At 45.8% G+C, this 26020-nt stretch overlaps 1 protein-coding gene across 5 annotated transcripts in view; it reads left to right on the top strand.

The window, feature by feature from the left end:
- The window catches only part of COL16A1 (collagen type XVI alpha 1 chain), a 129623-nt gene that overhangs the window by 46294 nt on the left and 57309 nt on the right, over positions 1-26020 (top strand). For all 5 annotated transcript variants that reach the window (XM_082232762.1, XM_082232760.1, XM_082232761.1 and 2 more), the window contains exons 9-23: positions 2581-2634; positions 5951-5986; positions 9564-9590; positions 10949-11011; positions 11306-11347; positions 11471-11515; positions 13755-13790; positions 14287-14349; positions 17801-17845; positions 17934-18029; positions 22204-22242; positions 22379-22423; positions 24450-24485; positions 25110-25223; positions 25457-25492. In XM_082232762.1, the coding sequence (XP_082088888.1) occupies positions 2581-2634; positions 5951-5986; positions 9564-9590; positions 10949-11011; positions 11306-11347; positions 11471-11515; positions 13755-13790; positions 14287-14349; positions 17801-17845; positions 17934-18029; positions 22204-22242; positions 22379-22423; positions 24450-24485; positions 25110-25223; positions 25457-25492 (777 nt within the window). The remainder of the gene's footprint in view (positions 1-2580; positions 2635-5950; positions 5987-9563; positions 9591-10948; positions 11012-11305; positions 11348-11470; positions 11516-13754; positions 13791-14286; positions 14350-17800; positions 17846-17933; positions 18030-22203; positions 22243-22378; positions 22424-24449; positions 24486-25109; positions 25224-25456; positions 25493-26020) is intronic.

Genomic DNA, 26020 nt, shown 5'->3' with positions numbered 1-26020 from the left:
AAGCCAGCAGGATGTGATGGTCAACCCACCATGGCACTCTTAGTGAGTATATGCTTTTGTGTGCATTCTTTGGTTGGAGAACTGCATCATAATTTGTGTCTGCATTTTGAAGGACAGCTGCCTATCAGTTCATGTCTTGTTTCGTGAAGTGGGTAGATTTGCATTAAGATGCAAACCCTGCTGGATATTCCCCTCATCCTGAAGTGGCATGGACATCTTTGTCCAACTGTAGGTATATCTGACCCTGGGGCATTGTGTTCTGACTTGCCCAAGGAAGATATGCTGAACTCTTTGACTTGGAACTGCCTTCTCCCACATATGGGCCTCCTTTCCCTGTTGCTCTCCTCTCCATCCTTTGAGCTTCTTTCATTGATGAGAACACAAGCCTCATTCATTCACCCTCTGGGACAAAAACAAACCTGCCTCATTTTTTCCACAAGATTTAATGGCGGTGATGAGACTAGGCCAAAAGAGCCAGACTGAAGAAAAATGCAACAAGAGCCAGAGGATAGAAAACAGAGCTTATCAAGGGGTGAATCTTGACAGGATGGAGCAACAGATAAGTGGGAACAGGGAAAGTATTCCTACAAGTGTGTGATGATAAGAATCTTGCTGGTGGGCTGGGAGAAAGAGGCCAGGGTGTTAGGACGATGTGTAGGCAGACTAGTCCCTGGGTGGTTGAAGTGTAGGTGGATCTATGGCCCTTCAGAAATTGCTAAACTACACCGCCCATAATCCGTGGCCACCAGCCATGGTTGCTAGGGCTGATGGGAATTGTAGTTCTGCAATATCTGATGGGCCAAAGGTTCCCCAGTCCTGACTTCGAGTGATGTAGAGACAGGCATGTAGCTGCTGCACAGCATGTTCCAGGGGCAGCTGAACAAGGTCAGAATGTGAGGAGAATTTACTGGAGACAAGTGGGGGTTTTTTGCAGTGCACAGATGGTGCAAAAGGGAGCAAACAGCCCAGAGACAGGCAGTGCTGAGACAATCAAAATATGTGTCTGTGAGCCATTTGGCAGATAAGGGGCATCACTCTCTGTTATAGTCTCTGATTTGAATGCAGCAGGTCCTGAGTTCCTGGCATCTCTGGCTAAGGCTGCAAAAAAGGTTTTGGAGAGTGATGGGGTGGTGCAGTAGAGCCACCATCCTGACACTGGCATCACTGCCTCTCACTGGGCTGTTGTGTGAGTCGGGCGGGATGGTGGTGGGGTGGGGCTGAGCAGGTGAGAGTGCCAGATTGGCTCTGCCAGGGTGCTCTGCCAGACATGGCTTCACTGTCACCCTGCCCTGCCCCCACAAGGTCCCGGTTAGCAGCAACAATTCTGCTGTCAGGAGAACCGCTCTTCACAAGCCACTCCTGCCTTGAGGAGCAAGACTGGAGAGCCAAAGGCCAAGATGGGTGACGGAGGAGGTCACTTGACCTCCTGAGCTTCTGCCATTTCATTTCTTGTTTAACACAGGAAACTGAATTGGTACAAGTCAGACCATCCAGCTCAGTACAGTTGTAGCTTGGAAGTCGAAAGCTTAGTTCCTGAATATTTTTGGCTCCTGAACGCTGCAAACCCAGAAGTGACTGTTCCAGCTTGTGAACTATTTTTGGAAGCCGAATGTCTGATGGGGCTTCCATGGCTTCTGATTGACTGCAGCCAATCAGCCAATCAGCCAACACTTTAGTTTTCGAATGTTTTGGAAGTCGAACAGACTTCCAGAACAGTTTACGTTTGACTTCCAAGGTATGACTGTACTGTCAACACTGAATGACAGTTTCTCTCCAGGGTTTCAGACTAGGGATGCTAAGCCCCTTGGGGAAGGGGCATAGCCCAGTGAAGTGCACCTGCCTTTCATATAGAAGGTCTCAAGCTCAGTCCCCAGCATCTCCAGGTAAGGCTGTGAGAGCCTCCCTGTGTAGACAATACAGCGTTACATGGACCAGTGGTCTGGCTCCATATAAAGGCAGCTTTGTGTGTCCTGTGTTCAGGCAGGAGACCTTCCCAGCCATACTGCAGGGTGCCAGGATTTGAACTTGTGACCTTCTGCAAGCAAAGCAGATGCTCTATCACTGAACTGTGGCAGTGCACTTCCAAATGCTGTGATAAGCACCTGTTAAATGTTAATCTTAGTTCTCTGAACATCAGCCATTTTCTCCAGCTGCTGGCAACCTTCCCTCTTCACTCGGAGTGAAGGACAGAAAGAAGCTGTTTTGGCCCACATGGGAGGCTTCCTACGTGGGAGGGAGCATGAGAGCATCCAGCAGATTTATGGCTTTGAAAGAGGATTGGACAAATTCACTATCAGCGGCTACTAGCCATGATGCCTAGGCTCTGTCTTCATCGCTGGAAGCAGAAATGCAGAAATTGCTAAGAACCACAGGGGAGGGGAAGTTGCTCTTGTGCTCAGGTCCTCCTTGCATGTTTCCCACATGTATCTGGTTGGCTACTATGAGAATAGGAAATAGGGATGCTGGACTAGATGAGTCCCCTTTGGCCTGACCCAGCAGACTCTTCTTATATTCATATGCTAGAAGAATGGTTTGTGGACTACTAGCCTATAATACTGTCTTTTCTCTGCTCTCTTCCAGGAGGAGGTGAGATCTTCTGGAAAGGTTGGTGTGAAAGATGGCCAAGGTGACAAGGTGCGGAATCATATATGGAGCATGAGTTAGTAATTTTGCTTACGTAGGTGTAGCATCTAAGAAGAAATTGAGCTACTGATCAGATAGACTCCAGTTCTGACCTCTCCTGTCATGAATTTTTGAGTCCTCGTGCCCATAGGACAGTAAGACCAATCAGCCTCATAGGGTTGTTGTAATATACGTGGGGAAGGGGAATATAGTTAAATAGGTTTGTTTGAACCATGACTTGGTAAGTTTGCTCTTTGATATATTCAGCTTGAGACATCCTTTTTGCATTTGTTTGTTTGTTTTTAAACAAATAAAGAACAGTGTTGAAACACTGACACAGAGAAATATCAGAGGGGAAGTTGGAAATGTGGAATTGAAGGAAGGACAAAAGATCTAAGGTACAGAGGAAAAGCTGAGTGTCATCAGCATATGGGTAGTATTGGAAGCCGCAAGAATTTGATACAAACAGTTGAAATTCTCATATTGGATTGTGAGAATGACATTTTACAAGGCAGTTTGAATTCTTTTTTTTTTTTTTTTTTTTGAATGGGAACATTGGCAAATGACCTATGGAGAGTTTTGTAAGGTGTTCTGCTTTGGGGAGAAGTTTCTCGAGGAATTTCTCCAAGCACACACACACACACACACACACACACACACACACACACAATTTCTTTCAGTGGTATTCCAGACCTTTAGGGGCTGAGAATCAAAACCCTGCTTGTCCCTGCTTACCATGTAGTACTTAAGACTTCATTGATGCTAATCCTTTCCTGGAGAGCTCTCAGTAAACGGTTCCTTCTGAGGGCTTCTTTGTATGTCCCAGACTCCTGAGCTACCAATGCCTAAAAGGAAGCAAGCAAAGCCTTCTGCGCTCTGGCGCTTGTTACACAGTCAGGAATTGTAGCCTTCATAACATGCCTCTGCAGTTGCTGCTCCTTGTTCAGACCATTCTGGATGCCACAGTCATCCGGAAGATTGGATTGCTGACGTGGATATTGTCTTTCCATTGATGCCATCAGTTATTCTGAACCCACAGGTGCCTGGGGGGGGGGGAGGATGTTGTATAAGTGTAGGTAAATGAAGACCTCACTTGCGAAGGACAGAAGAAACCTTTCCTCCAAGTCATCAGAACTCCTCTGATTTCACTTCCACGCCACCACAAAGAAACAAAAACAACCTCGGTTCAGTCCTGGGACATGCTTTAGAAATTATCAAAATTAAGTAAAAATGTAGTTGGATGCATAAACCTTTGCACAATTTTGTCAAGGTGGGGTGGGATTATGAAGGGGGTTGTGCAACTGAATTCACTGGGAAAAAGGGAAGCCTCTGCACTTCATTCCATGTCCCACTGAAAACAATGAAGAGCACACCTAAAAAAATGGTTTCTTCTGAAATAATAATAATAATAATAATAATAATAATAATAATAATAATAATTTTTATTTATACCCTGCCCTCCCCAGACGAGACCGGGCTCAGGGCGGCTAACATCAGGTATAAAACTTAAAAACAGGATTAAAGTGCAACTTAAAATGCAGCCTCATTTCAGTGGAAGCCCAGATCAAAAACTCTTTGGGGGGAGAAAACGTCAAATCTTCACCAAGGCCAGGTATCCAGACTGGTCCTACGTGGGCCAGAAAAAAGCTAGGGAAGTCCCCAAATAGGGGTTCCATCACAGAAGGAAAAGTAAAGAGAGAGGAGGATCAGACTGATTCCAAGCCAAAGGCCAGGCGGAACAGCTCTGGCTTACAGACCCTGCGGAAAGAAATCAGATCCCACAGGGCCCTAGCCTCATGAGATAGAGCATTCCACCTGGCCAGAGCCAGTGCCGAAAAGGCCCTGGCCCTGGTTGAGGCTAATCTGACTCCCTTAGGGCCCGGGACCTCTAGAGCATTGCTATTTATGGACCTTAAGGTCCTCTGCGGGGCATACCAGGAGAGGCAGTCCCGTAGGTATGAGGGACATTATGCTCAAAAGCAAGGTGATCTATGGTGCTCTGTGGAGTTTCTGTGGATATCTGAACTCACAGGAATACTGTGCTGAAATAAATGGGCAGGTTTCACATATCCCAGCCTTATACCTTGCTGGTGTGCTGGATATACCCAGAAAGGCATCTCTGCAATTTCCACTACATTCTGACATCCCTATCAACAGTGTGTAAGTTTGCATTCCAAGCACCATTCGTTCAGTTGCCCCCGATGCAGGGAAACCGCAGCAGCCACCAGCTGCCTCGGCCTGACTGGTTTGGCTTCTTTAGAGCTGACCATCCCATGGGAAGCATCTCACACTTAACTGGTTTGGTGGGAGGAAGCAGTGGTCAAGCCACAAACCCTCACATATAATAAGAGTCTTTCGCTGTGCCCAGAAATTTGCCAGGGAAAGGAGACGGAGCCAGCTGCCTTTCAGACAACTGAGTCCCTTCACTAGCTCACTGGAGGCTTCCACCCAACACACCCTTCACTAATAAGCTGCTTGGCCTGTACTTGGGAATGGACTGTAGGAGGATTCAAACCGATCATATCACAAGGGAATCAGAGAAGGTATTTGCTTAACCCCCCAATACTGCATTTTAGTATTTTCCTGATTGCATTAAAAATAGCCAAAGTTTGATCATTTGTGTCACTGCCCATCATACTAACAGTCACAAAAATGCATAAACATTACAGGGTGATTGATAGTTTAACTGGTAGATGGATGAAAGAAGTCCTTGCCCATGGGGCGTAAGTCAATGAATGAATTTATCTAGTAAACCCACACATGTTTGCAAACAAATAAAGCAACACTGCTGAAGAAAAACACTCTCCCCTGACCTTTGATGGACCCTTGAGCCACAGCCAGCATCACCATAAACATGGTGGTCCATCCTATGTGAGGAAAAAGCAGGGATGCCTTTCTTAAGGTGGTGCCCACCACATATTGATTTTTTTAATGTACTTAAATTCAAAGCAAGTTTCTTTTTTAAAATTAAAAACTGCTGTCCAATTCATGGTGGCATCTTTTTAATTGATCAAAATGTTTTAAATGTCAGCTCTCCAACCTGCTGCCCCCCAGATGTTTTGCCTTGGTGCCTAGGGTAGATGAGACTTGCCATCCAAAACATCTGGAAGGCACCAAGTTGTAGAAGGCTGCAATAACTAATTGCTTGACTGCTAGTCAATTAGTTAATACAGCCTTCTCAACTCACTTACCTGAGGAAAAGCCCCCACTGAACACAGCAGGATGTACTTCTGAATAAACATGCACAGAACTGCATTATAACTGTTGCAGCCTTTATTAGAAAGCATCTTCCTTTCCAGTTTTCTAATTGTTTTGTTCTTTTTTGCAGTGTCCCCCATGCTCACAGAAGTCACAGCTTTCAAATGTAAGTCAACGGGCTGGTGTTAATATCACATTGATTTTCTAATGAGCCCTTGGATAAGGCAGGCTGATGGATGTCACTTGCTGATGGTTCAAGAAGCAACATGGGCTCTCTTTAACTTCCAGGAGTGGGATCCATGCATTTGTGGATTTGGGAAAAAATAATAATCTCCATAGGTCCAGTGGGCAGGAACTCGGGTCCAAGAGTAATTGTTCCTGGAAAACTGTTAATTAGGCAGGAGATGAGCTGAACTGGTGGTCAAGAAGGCAAGGTCATGCTCAGAACAAGAAAGTACTCTGGGTTTGGCATCTCTGGTTGCCAGCTGGATATTCCACACCCATCAACATTCCTCAGATGTAAATAGGGACATTTCTCACTCCCCTCCAACTGAACCTCCTTGATCCTGCTGAGCATTTCCTATGAGAATAAGGGTAAAGCAAGACCAACCTACCTCTTAGGGTTGTTGTAACCCCACAATAACACCCCCTTCTCTCTTTTTAAAAAAGACCCACAATCTTGCTTGCTTCAAGAGTTGGCCAAACACTGTTGGTACTCTTGGGAACATTGTCCCACCTACATCCCTTTCTTTCTGTGTTAGAGCAGCATCATGACTGTTTTGCTGCCCCAGCTGCAAATGTAGTTGAATGTGCAGTTTGCCAAATTAGAGAAGCAACTGACATAAACTTCTAGTTGCGAGCAATGTTGAAATCACCTGACACCCCCCCCACACACACAGACACAGGGCCTCTAATGGGACAAGGCTGTATTCTTAGATCCTTCCTCATTTGGCAGCCGAACTGCTGACTCAAAAGGCTTCTCAGCAGCTGCAGAATTGTAACCTCAACAGGGACCATTGATTCATTCATTGATTCATTCATCCCAGTGGCGGGTTCCTTCCCCGGAACCTGGATTTCCATCTTCACTCTCCCCTGCCCCCCAAGTCCTTTTACCTGTCCCAGTTGGCTGAATATCAAACTTTGTCCGCATGCTTTCTAAAAGGAGCTGTCCCTGTGATCCCACCCCCCATCCTTCCACCACTTTCCCCTGTTCCTTCTGGCTTGCATCCACTGGAACATCTGGATCACTGAAGAAATCCGTGATGGCTTCCAGATGTCAGCAAGGGTTCCCATGGCAACAACTTTGGCACATGGAACCACAGAGGATGAAAGGAAGAGGTGGGGAGGAGAGGCTGCATCAATGCTACTCTTTGCACTTTTCCCTTTCCTTGCTTACTTTGGTTACTCTTCTGCAGGGCTAGATGGTGGGACTGCCAAGCAGTTGCACAGGAATTTGTGGGAGGGGAAGCCACAGATCTGAGTCTTGGTGGCTTTGCCAGAGTCCCTTTTAGCCATTACTCCCCAGATGTAATGGGGACCCTGTGGCTTGACCCTCAACATGAACTGAGGGACAGGGGCAGATTGGTGTGAGAGAGAAAAGGACAATAAGAAGCTTCCTTATTCCAGTCAAATCATTGGCCCAGCTAGGTCCATATTGCCCACAATGACTGCCTCTTTCTCAGCCCTATCTGGAGATACTGGGGGTTGAACATGGGACCTCCTGCTCTACCACTGAACAACTGTCCTCCCTTAAAAAGCCCACTTTATTCCATGCCAGACCATTTGTCCATCTAACTCAGGATTGTCTACAGTGACAGGCAGTGCCTCTCTTGGTAGAAGATAAAAGACCTACCCAGCCCTATCCAGAAATGCCCAAGATGAGCAAGGTGCGGTGTTTTGGTCCTTCTGGCTTGCCGTACAAAGCTCAAGCCCTGGGCTCTTAGTTTCCATCTGCATTACAAGTGGCAGCTGGCTACATGACTTTCCCCTCCATAACCGTATTGTATTAGAGTTATTGTTGTTTGTGCATTCTCTTTGTGGCCTCTCCTTTGCGATACTTCTCAGCAGGGGACTTCTGCATACAGAAAATATGCTCTGCTGCCACTGAGAGCTGCCCTTTCCTTGACTGCAGGCTCTGATCTCCACCTCCAGACCTTTCTTGCTCCTAGTCCGAAGGGAGCCAGCATCTGACATATTAAGAGCTTCTTACAAAGGCCACCAGTTCACTCTTGATGAAATGCAAGGTGCTGAATCGTCTCAGCAGCCCTGGGCCACAACCCCTCCCTCCCAACTTGTGCACAACAATATCTCTGAACTTGTTAAGCACCATATCTCCATGACTGAGCCACTGGCTCCTGCTTGTAACCTTGGAGAGCCCCTGTCAGTCAGTGTAAGCAGTACTGAGCTAGATGGTCTGAGGCAGCAGAAGGCAGCATCTTATGCTGCTTTATAACCAGTCTGTTGGTTAGCCTGAAAGCTCTAGCAGAGACCTGCACAACCTATGATGCTTGGTGAGCTGAATGCAGACACTATACCAGACTTGTATTGTGGTGGAGAGGGGGGTTATATTGTAAGGTTCTGCCCACCCTCACATTAGGGTTAGGATGAAGTGAAATGCACTCTGGGCATGCTCAGGGGCTGCCTTTTCACATTGGTGACCTAAAAATGAGCTAGGGCTTGTCTTCCCCCTCTCAGATTAAGCTCAAGCCACTCTGAAAATGCAGGCTTTTGGGTGAGATTCTCTGTTCTCTGAAAGATGCTTAAAGCACTCAGTCTTATGTGACTTCCAGTCATAAGAATAAGTTTGCCTCCTTATCAACCTTCCTCCTGGCAAAGGAGGCCCTACGGAGCCAATGGATACAGCAGCTGCAGAATAGTAACTTTTGACAGGGGCTTTTCATTCATCGCAGTGGCAGCCAATTTTCCACTGGTATGTTTTAAACTGAAAGTCAAAGCTCAGGGTCTATCTTTACTTCAGTGTGTGAATGTGTGTGTGGTGGAGGGAGGGAGATGCTTTATGATTGCATGGATGGAACATATGGATGCCAGAACCATCTGCAGTGGGTCTTGAAGTGGAGATGTGCAAGGAGTTTTGAACCTGGATGCCATCACATTGCCCTGACTAGAAGAGTGAACAGTAATGAGACTAGCCAGTCCTGATTTCCTCACTTAGACCCACATCTTTTAGCATCTCCTTCTCTTTGCCACAGATTACCTCCTTGGATATCCACTTTGCCTCTAATCTATGTAGCTATGCAGACATCTTGCCCCTAACTTTAGCAGGCAGATGGAGCCCCTTGGGCCTGACCCAGCCACCAAAGCCTGTGACTAATGCTGGCCTCCATCTTCTCCATCCGTTTCTGGATCCTTTTTCAGGTTGTTCCAGCAGTGTTTATAAGAGGCCCTCCCTCCCTCCCTCTCTCAATAAGACACCTACATTTTCCATCCTTGCAGCTTGACTAACTTTTCCATTTGTCTTTTCCTTGGGGGAAGGAGGAAAGAGTTCCTCTCTATCTTCTTTATGGCAGCCTCTTAAGTTTGAGGCCTGTTATGTTACCTTTTAATCTTCTTTTCTCTAGGCTCACGTTACACAGCCCCTGATAGTTTTAACGTTTTGTCGGCCTGAATACTTGCTTTTCAGTCTGTTCCCGTTTGACCTGATTCCTCCTTTTACTTACTCTTGGCATGCAGAATGATCACCGAGGCGTCTAGCAGGTGCATTAATTTTGTTTTTATCTCTTCAGGCCACGCTGGGTCCACCGGGCTTAAAGGTAAGTCTTTCACCTAAGCAGAATCCCAAATGGTGGCGGCTGCTTCAGGCTCCACATTCCTAATCTTATGCAGTTAACATTCCTAGAAGAATTGGCTGTCTGGCTTGCCATCATTAGTAGGGCTAAAAAGGACTGCTGATCACTCTGCAGTTCCTTTTAAAGCCTTCTTCTGATTAGATTAAATAAACAAACAGACTACAACATAATAAGCATGTAAATTACCTTATCCAGAACGTTCCCCAAATTGTAGTGCATATTTGTGTATTGATACTAACAGGCAATAATGCAGGCCATGTGCTCAGACGTCAACCACTCCTTTTCTCATTGTTACTAGGGATTTGTTATTTTCTCTTACTGCATAATTATTGTCATCGCTTGCAGTGGTTCTCAACCTGTGGGTCCCCAGATGTTGTTGGACTACAACTCCCATCATCCCCGAGCTCTGGCATTGCTAGATAGGGGTGATGGGAGTTGTAGTTCAACAACATCTGGGGACCCACAGGTTGAGAAAGCCTGGGAGGTTTTTGACTATTAAGCAGTTTATAAATGTTTATTTTGTTAACTGCAGATACTGCACACAATCCAACTTCTGTCATTTGCGAATATTTTTATTTCAGGATGTTTGTAATTATTTTAAGGTAAGGGTGGCTAGAGTGTTCCTACTGGCACCTGAGGTTGTGTACACATTATATATTTGAAGCACATTGATTCCCCCCAAAGAATCCTGGGAATTGTAGTTTGAGAACCCTGGGAACTGTGGCCAGCACCCTCACAGAGATACAATGCTCAGCACCCTTAGCAAACTAAAATCCTTGGGATTCTTTGAGAGGTCATGTGTTTTAAATGGATAGACTTGTAAAGAAGGCAAACAACCGCTGATGTTAGAAAAGCTGCTAAACCTGCTATTCATTTTCAGACTAGAGACCTCAAGCCAAGATTGTGGCTGATGCTTATGCACACCTTAATCAACAGACTGTGGGAGAAATTCCTTCCAATGCCACCCACCCATGCTGTTGCTGTCATCCTGTCTTTCTCTTTCTCTCTCTCTCTTTCTCATCCCCTCTCTATCTAAATCCCACCCACCTTTCACTCCCTGCTCCTAACTGGAGAGAGAGTGTGCGAAGGGCAAGGATGGCATTTACATCTGAAAGAGATTAATAAACTAGCATATGTGTTTGCATCCAGACATCAAGTGATGTCATGTTTTTGTATTGTGCGCTGCTCACATCCACAGCATGTGGGCTTTTGTGTTTGATTTGTGCACTCTGGAAGTGTCTTCTGCCTAGAGCTTCTGTTTTCTTTTCAATGGCATGACAACAGTACTTTTCTCAGGGAGTTCCTTCTCTCTTTTCGTGCAGGGTGGGAAAGGCGAACGTGGACCACCAGGCGTCTATGGATCCAAAGGGGAGAAAGGCGATCGTGTAAGTACAGCATGGTTCTCCTCGCTCTGTCACACTTGGAACTTTGCTGACATGCTTTGGGGAGCAACACTTTTACCATGTGGGAGAATTGGCATATCCAAATCCCAATGCCAAACTTTGTTTGACATCATCATCATCATCATCATCATTGTTATGTACTTTGTGGTTTTGTTCTGTATTTTAAAGTATTTTTAATCTGTGAACTGCCCTGGGAACTTCAGATGAAGGGTGATATACAAATTTAATCCAGGCTGGCCCACACTCAAACCTGTAACACTATTATTAATTTTCCAGGGTGCTGACTGTGTCCGGATCTCACCTGAAGCCCCATTACAGGTGAGCTGCTGCCCAACCCTGGAGAGAGGTCATGCCTGTTTGGCTTCTCTCTCCTCTTCTTTGTCCAGTGTTGCTGTCCTACTAACTCCCTGTCTGTCTGTTTGTTCCTTATCTTTTCTGAAGTGTGCTGAAGGCCCACCGGGAGAGAAGGGAGATCAAGGAGAAAAGGTAAGCATGTATATACAGCAGGCTTTGCCAACTAGTGCCTTCCAGAAATTTTGGACTACAACTCCCATCAGCCCCTAGTGCCAAACTGTTTAGCGCTTTACACACCATTGGCTCTTGCACCACCCACTTTTGCCTTGGACTCCGCCCACGCTCCACTCTGGCTCCACCCACCGTCAGCTTGCATCCCCTACTCTGTGCTTACCCTGTGCATTATGGACCAGAGGGAGGGAGAAGGCTCCTGCTAGGACTGTGAAAATGGGTGAGCTTTCCTGCCCAGGTATTTTTCAATTTCAAGTTGAAAATTATTTTGAATGAAATTTCTCTTCAGCCTTACCTGCAATAGATTAGTAGCAATCTTAAATGATTAGTTACCAATCTTAAATGACCCACTCCTGCCTGTGCTTAATAAAAACCCACTTGATCAGAATGTACTACCATTGTTATCACTGTGACATTTTGTTTTCTGCATGCAGAGAATTGTTTAGTGTGGAAAACAATCTGATCATGTGAGACCCTCACTTGCAACCTGAAGGGTTGCAGCTCAGCTGCAGGTTTACCACCTTTGTAATGATTAAGGGATGAAGACAGAGAGACTATCCCCAGGGGCCCAAACTCTGATAGCCTGTCCTTGTTCATCATCTGGCATTGGACAGAAATTTTTTAGACTGACCTTTGATGCCAAAGAGTGTTGTGGGACCCAGAATTTTGCAAACGCCTGCATCTTGCTTTCAGAGATTGGTCCACTCAGCAGCTTCTTCATTCATTCTTCCGAGTTCTCTAGTTAATAAGCTCCACAGACATCCATGCATAGATGCATCAAATTCAGCCCCTACTCCTTAGCCTTCTTGGTTTAGCCTGACCTTAGCAGGTCTGTGTCCATCGAATGTCACTTCAACTTGGCCCAAGTCACCCTGTTCTGACCTTTTGCTGACCAGCCACCTGTCTCTTTGCAATCTCTAGTTTGCTGTTTTGCAAAATGTCTGTTCTTCTTTCCCACTTTGAAAGCTGCTGATTTGAATAAAGGCCAGTGTGTGCTGGGCCAAAGTTTATACTGTGAATGATAAATATTTAGTCACGGCATCCTGTGGTCAGGCCTGTCATGACACTGTGTGTGTCTCTGTGTGTCTGTGCCTGGCCAGCTGCATCCTGCCCTGTCCACTTAATGCATTAACAAAAACCAGAAATATAGTGGCACTATATATTTTGTCAGAGCCAAGGACTTTTGCTTTGTATTTCAAATTGATATGAAAAATTTAGCCTCTCTCACTTAAGAACTGCTGATGGCAAACCATTCTCCTCTCTGCCTGTTCCCTCTCTCATCTCCCTTTGGCCTCCTCCATTCTCCCAGAATCCAACCTTCCTTTCCTCTTCTCTTCTGCCTTTTCAGGCCTCTGCCTCCTCTTTTTCTAGGCCCTTGCTGCTGCTTCACCTCTCTCTCTGAGATCACAGCAATTCAACCAATGGCAGCCAGAACCCATTCCTTATGTGACAGGTAGGCAGCTTAGCTAATGGTTGACAGAGGCTTCACCACTTCCACTGCCACCATATTCCGTTTAATGCTTTACAGTAGCCCCTGTCTTGATCTATAGGGGCTTGGGTCCCATGTAGAAACTGGAAGCAATAAACAGAGCCCTTTCTGGCCTAAGCAGGTCAAGTCAGGACCCTGGACAGCTCCTAATGGGATGTGATGGGAAAGCTGTGGAAAATGTTGTCTCAGTAAAGGGGCAGAGAATAGTGTGGACACTACGCATTTAAAGCATATTCAGTGCACATTTAAAGCATGTAATTTTCCCAAAGAATTCTGGGAACTGTAGTTCATTCAGAGTGCTGGAAATGGTAGCTCCAGAACAGGTGTGGATCTGCCTTGAGCTACTTATTTCAGCTACCCAAGTTATTTATTTATTATTTCATCCCCCTCAATGAATATCAACAGATGATCACAGAGTGGGTACAAATGAAGAAAAAAATCAATTAAAACAGTACAGTCATTAAAACAAATAATATATAACAAAAATATACTTATTATTGTCTGAGCACGATGGGAAAGCTGTCATGGCCTCAGGCTGGGATGGTGTAGAAAGGGATGCTAATAACTCCCCTCCCCCTCCAAATGACAGTTGTGAAAGTCCTTAGGCTTATATGTATATGCTTATATGATGAAACCAGCCCTCAGCATTTGGGATAGCATGGACTTAACAAATCTACACCACTAATAAATAATCCATTATGTTTCTAACAGGGACCTCCGGGATTGGCTGGAACAGTTGGCCAAAAGGTAAGCACCCCAGCTTTGAGAAGGAATAGTTGGCTCAAGGGAAGACGCTGACCCCTTGAAAGTTGTTCTCCCGTGACAGAAGGTCCTGCTACAAGAACTTTATTTATTTGTCTTGTTTATTTATTTCCTGCGTCTTGATGCTACCTTTCATCCAGAATGCTCCCAAACTGCCTCCTAGCTTTCAGAGAAATGACTTACAAGAGCTCTCCAGGGGAGCTGTGATATTAGCTAGAAGAACTGAGGGCCTCTGGCTGGCTACAAGGACTGGATGTCAGACAGGGAAGCAGGGGTGCCAGACTGTGGCAGTAATGAGGATGACCCTAGAGTGGCCTTCCCCAACCTGGCACCTTCCAGATGTTTTGGACCACAACTCCCATCATGGAAGTTGCAGTCCAAAGCGTTTGGAGGGCACCAGGTTGATGAAGGCTGTACTGGAGTGAGGCCAAGGCAGAAACTGAATTAATTGCTAAGACATGTCATCTCTTGTTTTCTTTAGGGGCAAAAGGGTGATAAGGGTGACTTTGGTCTTCAAGGAAAGCCAGGAAGCCCAGGGCGCGATGTAAGTTGTGCAATTTTGATTCTCTCTCTTTTACATTCTCTTCTTCCAGCCCTCCTTCTCTTTTTCTTCCTTCTCTGTACTTAGGATTGTACCCTGAATACCATGCATTTGGGGACCATTTCTGACTTTTCGGGGGTTAAGTGCACCAGAATTCATCACTGCCCTTTCGTATGGGTGCAGGATCAGCTTCCTTCATTATTATTTTTTTAACTGTATTTTGCCACTACCTGCTCAGTTATTTTGGCATTTTGGGGTGTGTGAGAGATGGCTGCCATGATTACCCTTCCCCAAATGCCTGAGAACAGCAAGGCATCTGCATAATTTGGGGGTTAAGAAAATAGCCCACAGGACAACCAAGAGCAAAGTCTTGTTCCTGCCGCGGCAGGGAAGAAAGTTAAAAATAAGAAGTGCCCCCCACATGACAGCAAAGCCAATACACAAACATCCTACAAAGAAAATGGTGAATTCCTCTCCTGTTCAGAGGCCTGGATTTACTTCCCCCACCACAAGGATTGTTTGAGCGTTAACTTTGAGTGATTCTCCTCACAGTCCTATTCCTCACAAATTAAGATCTGGAGAGTCCTGCACATGCTGCAGTGTTCACTGTGTGGCTTTTTGGCTCCCTTGCCAGATTTGGGCAGGGTCGTCTTCCATCATGTCTTCACTTCTCTGAATCTGCCAGGAAGACCCTTACTTAGGCTATATACACATTTAAACACAACAAGGTGGCCTTTGCATGTTACTGTACACACTAGAGACACAGGTGGCGCTGTGGTCTAAACCACTGAGCCTCTTGGGCTTGCTGATCAGAAGGTTGGTGGTTCGAATCCCCGCAACGGGGTGAGCTCCTGTTGCTCTGTCCCAGCTCCTGCCAACCTAGCAGTTTGAAAGCACGCCAGTGCAAGTAGATATACAGGTACCACTGCGCCAGGAAGGTAAACAATATTTCTGTGCGCTCTGGGACTCGTCACGGTCCTCCGTGCGCCAGTAGCGGTTTAGTCATGCTGGCCACATGACCCAGAAAACTGCCTGTGGACAAACACCAGCTCCTTTGCCCTGAAAGTGAGATGAGCGCCACAACCCCATAATTGCCTTTGACTGGACTTAACCATCCAGGGGTCCTTTACCTTTACCTTATACATATTTAAACACAACAAGGTGGCCTTTGAATGTTACTGTACACACTAGCGAAGGGGTGGGGATGTCTTTCCCTGATGCTCACCACCTGATTGGCAATGCGTGCCTGCAAACCCCACCCCCCAAAATGAAGCTGTCATCTGTGCATGTACAATGACTGTCCCAAACATACACACCTTAGTGAATGTGGCTTAACGTTACAAACACCAGCTGTGGGAGCACACTGAAGCCATAGTAAATGGTAATGTGTACACAGCCATAGAGCTGCTCTACACATGCATGGAGATTACTTGATTAGAACTGGGGCAAATCTGTTCATTTTGGTGCATTTCTGTTTCTTGTTTTTCACATCTCAAGTTCAGATCACCACATTTCTGCATAATTTTGTGGTGCTTTTTTAGAAAAAATATCATGAAAATTTGTCAGCAGGTTAGTGCATATATCTCCTAATGCAGAAACTTTTGCATGCAATTTTGCCTAATATACCATTTGTGTAAGCAAACTCCCCTAGTATTGATTATTATGCACACTCTCCGCTAATACATGCATTTCTGTATGCAGTGTTTGGTTGAAGAACTGTATTACAAGATTTGTAGAAGTGTAAATTTTGAAGGATAGTTGCATTTTGGTTTGCATGTTGCCTCAGGAAGTGTGAATTAGATAGCTTCACAATAAAATGTGAACTGGGCCAACTTTCTTCCCATCCCTACTGTGAACAGAGCCGTGTGTGTGTGTGTGTGTGTGTGTGTGTGTGTGTGTGTGTGCTGGTTTGTTTGTTTTGGGAGGGTCATCTGAAACTTCATCCTCTGGTGTGTCTGTGATGGCTCAGCCAATCACACATGCAAGTTATTCATAGATGCTACATGTACATTTACATCACTGGCTGACTTATCTGTGTGACCCAAGCTTTGATCTTCTCTAGCTGGTAGGGATACTTCAAACAGTGAACAATGCCACTAGGAAGTTGCTCTTATGGTGCTGTTCAAATCTGAAACCTTCAGATGTAAAAATAAGTTTATTATCCAAATAAACACCCTTGAGGTTAAAGAAAAATGTATGAGGAAGATTACTCATCAGTTCACTTAAACCAAAATAGCATTTAATAATTTTTTATTTGACATCTCCCTGAAATCCTTCATTTGTTGCTTCCTCATATGAGTGCATTTCTGCCTGGCAAAACTGAGATATGATGCTGGAAGCTGAGCTGTTGAAAACAAATGTTGCATTTCCCATCATTGCTGTGTCTCTCATCATCAAATCTCATTTTCACCACATGGAGATGCATTTCAAAGCATGAATGCTCATACTACTTTGGGTGACATTTCCCCTTTAACTCTGTTGTACCATTTCCCCCTGAACTATTATTGTCCATTCTGGCTTCCTGGATCAGAAGAGCAGGGACTTTAGAACGATTGCTCAGAATAGATAAACCACACAGCACCTTGTACTTCTCTTCATTGATCTCTCCTCGACTGAGCCAGGGTCATGGAGGAACATGACATAAGAGGAACCCTGCTGAATCCATAGGGATAGGGGAGACCTCTTCACATTTTAATGCAATTCTGATAGGCAAAAGCACCCAAGGAGAGTGCAAAGTATGGCCAGTGATGGGTATTTCGTTGGATGAGGGTGTGTGGCTGGGGATGTGTGAGCTGGGAAGAATCCTAGAGAGGCCTAGAGGACCATATTTGCCCCCTAGACCTGAGATTCTGCACCCTAGGATAGGGGTTGAAATATTGACCCCTGTGATTGGCCAATAGTATAAAATCAGTCCAAACCCCTGCAATGCAGGAATACACACCTGCAGCCTTGACATTATCAGAACCATGCTGAGCTAACCAGCTGAGCTATCCAGGCTGGTACGTAGATCAGGGAGACTGTGCCCTTGAACTCTGCTAATGCTGCCTGCTTGACTGGATGGAGGACAGAGGGTGTGTGTGTGTGTGTGTGTGTGTGTGAGAGAGAGAGAGAGAGAGAGAGAGAGAGAGAGAGAGAGAAGACTACTGTACAAAGGGGAAAATTATCATTTGTTGTTATGCACTGCTGAATGTGGCCCCTGGAAGATTGTTTAACAGAGAACATGGCCCCTCGCATGCAAAGGGAGTTCTGAAGCCTCAGAATATACCCCCCACAGGCAGCTCCCTTGACTAAGCCCCACCCTCAGCCCATGAGGCCCCCCAATCATACCTACAGGTATAGGGCGGTATATAAATTTAATAAATAATGATTCAAGCTCTGAAGATTCTGACAATCTGGCCCTGTTCAGTGGAAAGAAGCCCCGCCCTCATGCATCCTGCTTTTCCTTCCTAACCAGGGCCGGCCTGGGGAGATTTGCGTGGTGGGACCCAAAGGTCAAAAGGTACGATTATGCTTCTCTTGGGGGTGGGGGGAAGCCAGCATTCTACTGATGGGCTTGTCACTAGTAACAACTGTGCCTGTCTTTTTAGGGTGACCCAGGGTTCGTGGGTCCTGAAGGTCTTGCTGGGGAACCAGGACCCCCGGGTCGGCCGGGTCCACCTGGAATTGGCCTCCCAGGAAAACCAGTAAGACTTTCATTTCTGCCTGCCTTCTATTTCTGGCTCCTTCACGGCTTCAATCCTTTGTTAAAATTATGTCTCAGATAATTGTGATGATGTGCCAAGCTAGGTTTGTGGGTCTTTTGCCGGTGGGTGGAGACAAATCAGATTGGTACTGGCAGGTGGGGGCATTCAACCCCTGCTGTCCCCAATTCCATTTTCCTGATCTAAACCTCCCTCTTTCCAAAGCTGCTATTTGCCACGTGGGTGGAATAGAAACATGTAGGTTCTTCCCTGCAAGGCGAACGACAATTTGTGGAAGATAATTCGCCTCAGGGAAATGGGGGGGGGGTTAACACCACCTTCCCCAAACACTGTGGCACTGTGTGATTTCCCAATTCACACACACACCCATGTCCCAAATATCTGCTTTGAACTAGGGGGAAAGTAAGGTGCTCTGCCCTTGGGTCTTCTGCAGCATGCCCAGTCTGTCCCATGAAATGAAATGCCTCAGTTGGCCCTTACTTTTTGAGTGCAGCTTGTGGTTAAAATTCCTTGTAGCCTGCTTTGGGGGTAGGGGTGGACTGAGAAGAATTAGGCTGGGTGGTGGTACCGATCACACATTCCTGGTCTGAACATGTGCTCATAGGTACCCTGTTCGTTAATTCTTCCCATACCTACGTCACTTGCTAGGCTTCCTCTTGGGGCATCTGGTTGGCCTGTGAAAACAGGATGCCAGAATAGGTGACCCACTGGCCTGATCCAGCAACAGATCTCTTACGCTCTTACTGTAATGTGCCTGACTCTGGTTGGTGGACCTTGGTGTTTTAGGTAAAAATGAAGTAGATCCTGCAGTTCAATAGATCCTGCCCTTGGGATATTTGGAGGCAACTCTCCTATCTCCCCCTTTAATCACCTCTTCTTCAGCCTATGCCTACTCAGCTCTTTCTACCATCCATCATAGAATTTGGTTCCAGACTCCTCATTATCCTCTAGACATGCTCTTGGTTTTCCGTGTCCTCAAAATGTGGCACACGGAACTGGACACAGAACTTCAAATGCAGCCCAAACAGTGGACCTATTACTTCTCATGATTTGAACAGCCTATGATTGCATTAGCTTTTTCAGCAGCTATATTGGACTGCTGGCTCATGTTCAGCCTGTAATAAACTAAGGCGCATAGACAGTGCTTTTTTCTTTTTTTAAAAAAAGCTGGTAGTAATCACCATGAAGTTGTTACAGAAAGTGCCACACTTTTTAACAACAACAAGAAGATGTGCCAGTACCGTGTGCCCTTGAGTACCCCCTGTGCATACATTCTTTTAATATGTACCACTGCCAAACCAAGCAAGTCTCTCCCATCCTGTACATGTGATTCTGATTCCTTCACTTGAATGAAGGACTTTATATTTGCCTCTGTTGAATTTTCCTCTTATTGGTTTTAGCCCAATATTCCAGCTCATCAAGATCATTTTGAATCTTGATTCTATTTAGCTGTCCCTCTTGGCTTTGCATCATCTCCTCTGCACCCTTATTGAAATCATTCACAGGGCTTGGGACAGAGCCTTGTGGCACTTTATTCAAGATCTCCTTCCAGTTTTATGCAAAACCCTTAATGAACGTTTGCTGGGCATGATAGCTCAACCATCTGTGGATCCACCGAATAATAGTATCATCCAGCCCACATTGCACCACAAGCATATTATGAGAGACCTTGTCAAATGCTTTACTGAAATCAAGACCTATTATGTCCATGGCATTCCCATGATCTACCTGACTTATAATTCTATCAAAAATTGAGGTAAGCTTGACCTGGTATGGCTTGTTCTTGATATACTTGACTTGTGGCAGCTCTTAGCAATCCATACTTTCTTTTCTAAATGTTCACAGAACAAGCACTTAATAATCTGTTCTAGAATTTTGCCTAATGTCAGACAAATTGGTCTGTAGTTTTCTGGTTGCTCCTTTCCCCTCTTCTTGAAGACAAGGACAACATTTGCCCATCTCAGGTCTCTTCTACAACCTCACCTGTTCTCCAAGAATTATTAAAGGGTACTAGCATCTGATTAATTACTCCTTCAGCAATCAGGGTTTTCATTCATCTGACCCTGGAGACCTGAACTCATTGGAAGTAGCTTGGTGTTCTTTGACCACCTCCTGGACTACAAATAACTCATAATCATTTCTTCTTCTCAAAAATAACCCCCCTTGAGGCAATACAAGAGTTGAATAGTTCCTCCTCCTCTCTATTACCTATTAACTCTTTACCCCACTTCCCCAAGCAGCAAGCCTACTGCTTCCTAGTTCTTCTTTAAATTTTTCCAAACATAACCAAGAAACCCCTTTGGTTGTTTATAGCACCCCTCGCTAACCACAGGATTTTGTTAAGTTTTAAAAATATGTTTCCTTATGGTTGTGGAAATAAATTAGGAAACATGTAAGCAATAGATGACATGAAGGGAAGCAGGTGATGCTGAGCAGGACTTCACAGGGATCCAGGAGAGAAGCTCTGATGTTCTGCTTTACCCTTTTATCCCTCTTTCTGACAAGCAGCAGATGATGAGGATGAGAATTACAGCATTGTGCAAAGAAGAAAGCTCTGCCCCAGGGAGCTCACATCTATCTTTTGATAGCAGAGGGCAGGTAACATTAGGAGACAAGGGAAGGGAATGGCGAGGGAATGGCGAGGAACAGCAGAGGGTCAGGAAGAGTAAATGTGAGCAAATGGATTGACCCAAATCTAGGTTACATATTTTATCGTGCAAACAAAAATATGTGCAAGCTTTCAATTTGAACAATTAGGCGCAGAATTTGGAGCTCTTTTTAAAACTCGCACCACCTGCAGTGTCATGGGCAAACAAACCCTTTTAATGCCTTACAGTTCCTCGTTAAGCTGTTGGCCCAACCACAGCATCGCTCTGGTGATATTTTTCATTGTCTTTTGTGTTTGTTTTGGTTATTTTTCAAAAGTGTTTTAAAAAGAAAGAAAGAAAGAAAGAAAGAAAGAAAGAAAGAAAGGCATTTATAGAATTTTGGTCCTGTTCCAGTGCAGCCACTGGCAGCCAGGAGAAACATCGAGCAACAGCCAGTGGGTGTTGAGCCTAAACAATGCTCACAGCACTGACAGCTTTGTGAAAAGAATTGCTAAGAGGAGCTGCTTTTCAGGAATCTGAAATAGGGGCCCTGGGGGAAGCCTGTATGTGCAATTCATTCTTATCTTCCCCCAGATACCACCCAACCAGTCAGCCAGTGCCAGCCAGTGCCAGCCAGCTGCCTCTACCTCTGGGAGTCCAGTCTGTCATATATTCTCATCCACTTAGGGTTCCATATCAGTTGGGGAACCACGGATCCAGGGACAAAATGTGGCCCTTCAAGCCTCTCTGCCTGGCCCTTGGGACTCTCCCCAGGCAACACCCACCTCCCTGGCCACAGCTTCTTTGCCCTGCCCTCCCATCCACCTTCACCAGCCTTGCTCCATATCCCCTTTGGCTGGAATGGTCCCTTGAACTCTGATAATGCCTCTTGCTTGCCTGGACGGAGGAGAGTGTGATCAGCTTGGGAAAGGGCAAGTACACACATTCCCACCCTGTCAGCATAATTTAACAGCTCCATAACCAAGATAGAAGGAATGAAGGAAAGGTCAAACTCAGGTTAAATTACATAGAAATATGCCAAATGTACACAAGGTAACAAAGGGCACGAGTGTTTAGAAGACTGCAATGCAACTTCCCCTCTGTTATGCTTTCCATAGTCATGGGTTCAAAAGTTATACAGGATACAGGGTATGTAATGGGCACAGCAGACCTTGGCCTTATTCACACCTACCTTTCCTTCACGCTCCCCAGGCATGGCCTGTGCTCCACTTCCAGGCATCTTTCTTCCCCCTTCCCCAGAGCTTTGTCCGCAAAAAACCCGCTCTTTAAAGGTCAATTGGAGCAAGGGGCAATTTACAGAAGGCCTGAATTGGTGTTTGCTCTGATTGGGTGCTAAAGAGCTGGTTTTCATGGGGAAATTCCCGGGGCAAAAAACAAACAAAAACAATTTCTTAGATGCAGAGCTTTTAAGCGCAGATCTGTGCCTGGAAAGAGAGAGTCAAGAAGCGGCAGAAGTGGCACATATTCTGGGTCCTGTTTGGGATAGCAATGACCTTGGTGGATCATTCAGCTTCTGAATACAACCAACTGTTCTGCTTTCATTCTAGGGTGATCCCGGTGGCCCACCAGGTCCCAGAGGAGAGAAGGTAGGCATAACCATGCATATAGCTTTGGATAGTCCCAGTGATTATCATGTCCCAGAAAACTAGTTTTTTCTCTTGTCCATGGCTGCTTTGTTCAGACCTACTTATGTGGCTCTTATTCTCTGTTCTCTATTTCCAGGGGGACTCAGGACCTCCAGGGCCAGGCGGTTCAAGTGGAAAGCCAGTAAGTTCCTCTTTCAGTGAGTAAACCAGCAAAGCAAAGTGGGGAGGATCCACAAAATTGCAGCAGATCCCAGAACCCCCATCATAGGAGTGGGGGCTCATGCTTTGCATATTTCTGTGCTCTTGACTAGGCTTTCTCCACCCAGGTCATGTGACCACTGACTGACAGCCAGGGAAGCTGGGTGGGACCTTGCTTATTGGGCAGCTGCTGGGTTTATTTATGATATGTATATGACACTGATTTGTAACTCCTCTTGCTTATGGAGCTGGATACAAACCTATACCACCTGTGTGCAAGAGAGAGGCATATACAAGGCTCGAGATAACTGTGGTAGGTGGGTGAAAAAAATCTCTCAAATGGCACTATAATAACTCAAATTCCAAAGCAAATGCAGTCCATTGTCCACAAACTGTAGGCTGGGAGAGGCTTTTGCGGAGCAAGACAACCCTTAAGTGTATTTCACAATGAATGGTGAGGTTCAGCTTCTGAATGGTTTACAACAAACTTGCAGTGTTGTCCAGAGGTATTAGGCCCCCCCACTGCTGCCTGGGGATTTGGCTAAAGTGCAGAGATCAGCTTATAACTAACCCAGTCATGTTATCTATTGCTTGTATCACTGTGCTGCTGAGGTTGAGCTGTGAGAGTAGCACACAACAATCCTACAGGGTAGTTCACTGTCATATCCCTGTTGCAGATAGGAGGAATGTGCTGAGGCACAGTAGCTCTTAGCAGACCAGAGGTGGAACTATCCCCCAGGTCAATTCAAGCATGGAGAGGGCTCAGGCTTTATGGGCTTGCATGCAAAATGTCCAAAAAGCTACAATAAGCCAATACGTTTTGGACATGAAGATTCAAATCAGAGCCGAACCACCTGCCTTTGATGCCGATGCCGCAGGCTCAAGCAACGCACATGTGCCAGGAACGTACTGCAGCATTCTGTTGTGGCGCTCCACTTGGCATTTAGTGTCACACTTAAACGATGACATAAAGGGAGAATAAACTGAATGTACCAATGCAGCTGTTGGGAATGAAGTCATGCCTCGTTCCACGCCCAGCACTTGCTCCCTAAGGGCTGCTTAGATTGTTAAAAGTCTACATTGCTCAACAGCTGAGGTTTCTGCCAGTGAGGGAAGACTGGTGGGAAACAGCAAAGCCAGAGGGGTTGTGGGAAGGCTTTGAGGGGGCATTCAAAAGACAGGCAGAGTGTCTGTGTGGAATGGGATCGTAAAGGCGAAATAAATCATTTTTGTGACAATGACTATAGGGATGGGGGAGAAATTCAGTTCAGTTTGCATTGAAGGGCAAACCTACATAATTCACACTTCCTGAAATAATATGCAGACTGAAACACAGCCATCATTTGATCTGACAATCAGCACACCCCCTATAGTCCTATTATATGGGAACAGGGCAGCACAACTTAATGTGGCAAGCAGAACTGTCTGTTCATGCCTGTGCTGGCATCTCTATTACCTTGGCAATGGACGAGGCATCACCAACTCCTCTGCAGTGGGTGGAGTAGGTGGGGCGGCCTCTGACAACTTCAGAGATGGATGCTGTGTATGAGCTGTGCTCTGGGGTGACTGATGCAGAGATGGAGTAGGGAAACCCCTCCCCCCACAGTAGGTCCTTCCCCATGATCTTCCTCCCCAAGTGGCTCATCGAGCTTCTGAGACACTGGCATGATCTGTCCCAGGATCATCTATGGGCAACTCCTCTCCTCTCCACCTATGCCCAACCAGGTCCCTCACTGGGGGCCCATGACATCATCAATTACTTGGCAGGAATTCCCATTGAAGTTTCCTAGGATTGATTTCCAGATACACATGAATAAGTTTAGGCTGCAGGTTTCCTGATCTGCAAACACATTAGCTATATAGCTAGCTATAGCTAGTTCCTGGTCTCATAGGAGCTTGTTTATTTGTTCCATAAAATGTATATACCATTTAAGTGTAAAAAAAACCTCGACACAATGTACAAAAAAGAAGTTGCATCACAAACGGAAACCTTCCTTCTTTCTCTGCAGGGAAAACCCGGGGTCCCAGGCCTGAAAGGAGACAAGGTGAGTAGAAGGAAGGCAGGATCAAGGCAAAGCCTGTGCATTCTCTGGTTTCAGAGAAGGGCATGAGGCTCCTACCCCACTCCCCACCAAGCTCCATTATCACCACATCTAATAATGAACCTAACCTGCCCTTCCCATAGGGTCCCAGGTCAGGTTATAGCAATATACTATACAGCTATAACAACAGATAAAACAGTTACAATTACATATGAAAAAGCAAAACTTTTCCAACCAGAGGAGGATAAATAAACAGCAAAAGAGGTGTAATGCTTAAGCTGTAAAAGGCCAGGGTAAAGAGGCTTATCTTCAGGAATATGGCAAAAGCTGTACAGTGAAGATGCAACAGGCACCATTATGGGGAAGGAGTTCCACAGTTATATCCCTTTAATTTGCTCTTCCCTCTATTCCATCCCCCACACCTCCCAAAAACTACTTGCCTGAACAAGAGGATCTAACTATGTTTTGTCTCAGGAATAATTCATCTTAATGCATTTTGTTTAAATAATTTTCTTTCCATTTTGTGGAAGGAAGCAATGGAGACCTTTTCCCTTTGGCCCTGTTGCCTTTGTTTTGTCTTCCTTTAGTTGAAATCTTCTTCACAGCATCTTGAATGTCTCTCAACAGGGGGACCCATGTGAAGTCTGTCCCACTATCTCTGATGGGAACAATGCAGTCAGCATCCCTGGGAAACCAGGGCCCAAAGGGGAGCCTGGACCTCCAGGGAAACCGGGCAAATCGGTGAGTCCCAGGTCACTGGGTGAAGGCTTTATCCCTTGAGGGTGTTACAGACAAGGAGATTCCTGCATTGGACTAAATGACCCTGGGAGGTCCCTTCCAACTCAACAGTTCTATGATTCTAAGAAGCAAAGGTGTTTGGTTGGTGGGGCAATTGCTGAGTTATTGGACCCTGGAGTTCTAAGCATTTCCTTTGGTCTCCTCCCTCCCTCCCCCCCACCACCTTTCTCTTTCAGGACAAGCCTGGCCCTCCAGGACTCAAAGGCAGCAGGGTAGGTGTCAGATTCACTTTCTGTGAGATTAAGAGCAGAGCAAGGGGAAGACCCAAGTCAGAGCACATGCTTTGCCTGTAGAAAGCCTTGGGTCGAATCCTTTGCATCTCTGGTTTAAAAAGCATCAGGTGACACAAAAAACCATCTCCCTCATATCCCAGACAGCCACTGCCAGACCAGCACGGGGCTTTGACCCAATTACAGGTAGCTTCCTATGTCCGTCAAGATGGCCTGTAACCAACAAGAACGGGTATCCCTTGACCCAGAAGCTTAGATGTTGTGATGGAATAATACCACCTACAGCCTTTGGGCATGAATCTTTCCTTGGCAGGTGTGGCTGTTTTCCCTGTCGTTCCCTCCTCTAGACAGAGTGAACTGGATGATGGCACACAGCCTGAATGCCCCACCTGGCATCCTTCAGGTCAGTGTTCTTCAACCTTAGGTCTCCAGATGCTGTTGACTTGCACCTGCCATTGGTCCCAGACAGCTTAGCCAATGGCCAGGGATGGTGGAGGCTGTAGACCAACA

This window comes from Podarcis vaucheri (genome assembly GCF_965113315.1).
Source record: "Podarcis vaucheri genome assembly, chromosome: 7".
Taxonomy (NCBI): Eukaryota; Metazoa; Chordata; class Lepidosauria; order Squamata; family Lacertidae; genus Podarcis; species Podarcis vaucheri.
Note: the sequence above shows the minus strand (reverse complement) of the source record. Positions and strands in the feature narration are given on the sequence as shown.